Source organism: Lipotes vexillifer, unplaced genomic scaffold (genome assembly GCF_000442215.2).
Source record: "Lipotes vexillifer unplaced genomic scaffold, Lipotes_vexillifer_v1.1 scaffold1003, whole genome shotgun sequence".
In the NCBI taxonomy this organism is placed as follows: Eukaryota; Metazoa; Chordata; class Mammalia; order Artiodactyla; family Lipotidae; genus Lipotes; species Lipotes vexillifer.
The window spans coordinates 2,650,859-2,652,292 of record NW_006798890.1 but is presented as its reverse complement, the minus strand read 5'-3'; the positions used below and the strand labels follow the sequence as shown (position 1 = coordinate 2,652,292).

At 59.2% G+C, this 1,434-nt stretch overlaps 1 protein-coding gene across 1 annotated transcript in view; it reads right to left on the bottom strand.

The window, feature by feature from the left end:
* Positions 1-1,434, bottom strand: part of LRP8 (LDL receptor related protein 8) — a 79,844-nt gene that overhangs the window by 29,489 nt on the left and 48,921 nt on the right. Inside the window, 1 exon segment of the mRNA XM_007471169.1 lies at positions 2-21. Coding sequence (XP_007471231.1) covers positions 2-21 — 20 coding nt within the window.

Sequence of the window (1,434 nt, the reverse complement as noted above, 5' to 3'; positions counted from 1 at the left end):
GGAACTCGTGCGGGGCGCACACTGCGCGGGACAGAGAGCCGGTCGGCCCGCCGGACCCCATCCCCGGCGCCCCGGCCCGCCGGCCCCGCTACAGGGGCCCTGACCCTCACCCGCGGGCCAGAATGAGCCCGGCTGGGGGGCCGAACAGGGGACAGCAAAGGGGGCCTCCAATCTGGGTCCTGCCAGGGTCATGCTGGGCGACCTGGGGCAGCACACTTGTCACGCTGAACCTCCCCAGCCTCGTTGGGAGTAGGAATTCCTGTGCTGCTCCCAGCAGGATGGTGGGACTAGGAGAGTCTCTAAAGCTGCAGAACACGCCCTGTCTTGAAGGGCTTTGTGATGTTCTCAGGAAATGATATGTAACATGACACTGACCCTTCCAGAAAACAAGGTCTGGACCTGCTTCTTTACAACACAGCTCAGGTCCCTCCCCCTCCCCAGTTTGCCCAGAACAATCCTAAGTCCCTTGGCTTAGCATCCAAGGCCACTGGCATGGAGCTACTGCTCTGCCCCATCACCTCACTCCCGCACATGCTCCGGCTTCAGGTCGCACACTGGACCATTTGTACACTTTCCCACCTCCCGGCCTTTGCCCAAGCTGTTCCATCTGCTGGGCGCCCATCTCTTGCCCACCACTGTCTCTGTATATCTCAATGATGAGTTTGCATCCTTCAAGGGCCCAAATTCTACCTCTTTCATAACACACTTCATGCTCCCCTGCTTGGCAAGTTTCCACCCACCTCCACTCTCCTTTCTGGTGCCCTTCACAGCCTGCTCAGGTGTCTGGGTCTTGTGTCCTTCTCTGTCTGCCCCATGACCACACACTGCATGGGGGTGGGCTCTGAGATTGATCCACTTTTGTTCTGAAGGCCTGGCACAGAGGAGCTCCCTGCAGTGAGTGCGTGTGGTGTGGATGGAGGCTGGAACGGCCCTGGTGTGAGGAGTAATTTAGGGATGTGCAGTAGTTAAGGGCACAGGTCACTGGCCCTGCCTGGGGCCCTGGGCTTCCCCTCTCTGGTAGGCTGCTCTGAGCTCAGAGGCTGGGGGAGCCTTAGTGACCACCAGCCCAACTACCAGTTTACAGATGGGGAAACTGAGGCCCAGAGAGAGGAGCAATTTGCCCAGGGTCACACAGTCCATGGTGATGAGGGAACCAGAACTCAGGTTTGGGGCTCTTACTTCCTACTCTGACTCATCTCAGCTTTCTGGTTTTCCTCCCATCCTGGAGTGTAGGCTGTTTCTAGAGCAGCGACCTGGCCTCCTTCCCTCCTTCATTCCTTACACAGAGGCCAAGAACAGGCCTGGGGGCCCAGGGACGGTGTGGATGCAGGAGCTGTGGCCACAGGTAACTCGGTGGTGGCAGCACCACATCTCTCCACGTGGGGGCGCCAAGAGTCTGTGTTTTTATTTTCCGGTGCGGGGGGGGGGGGGGGG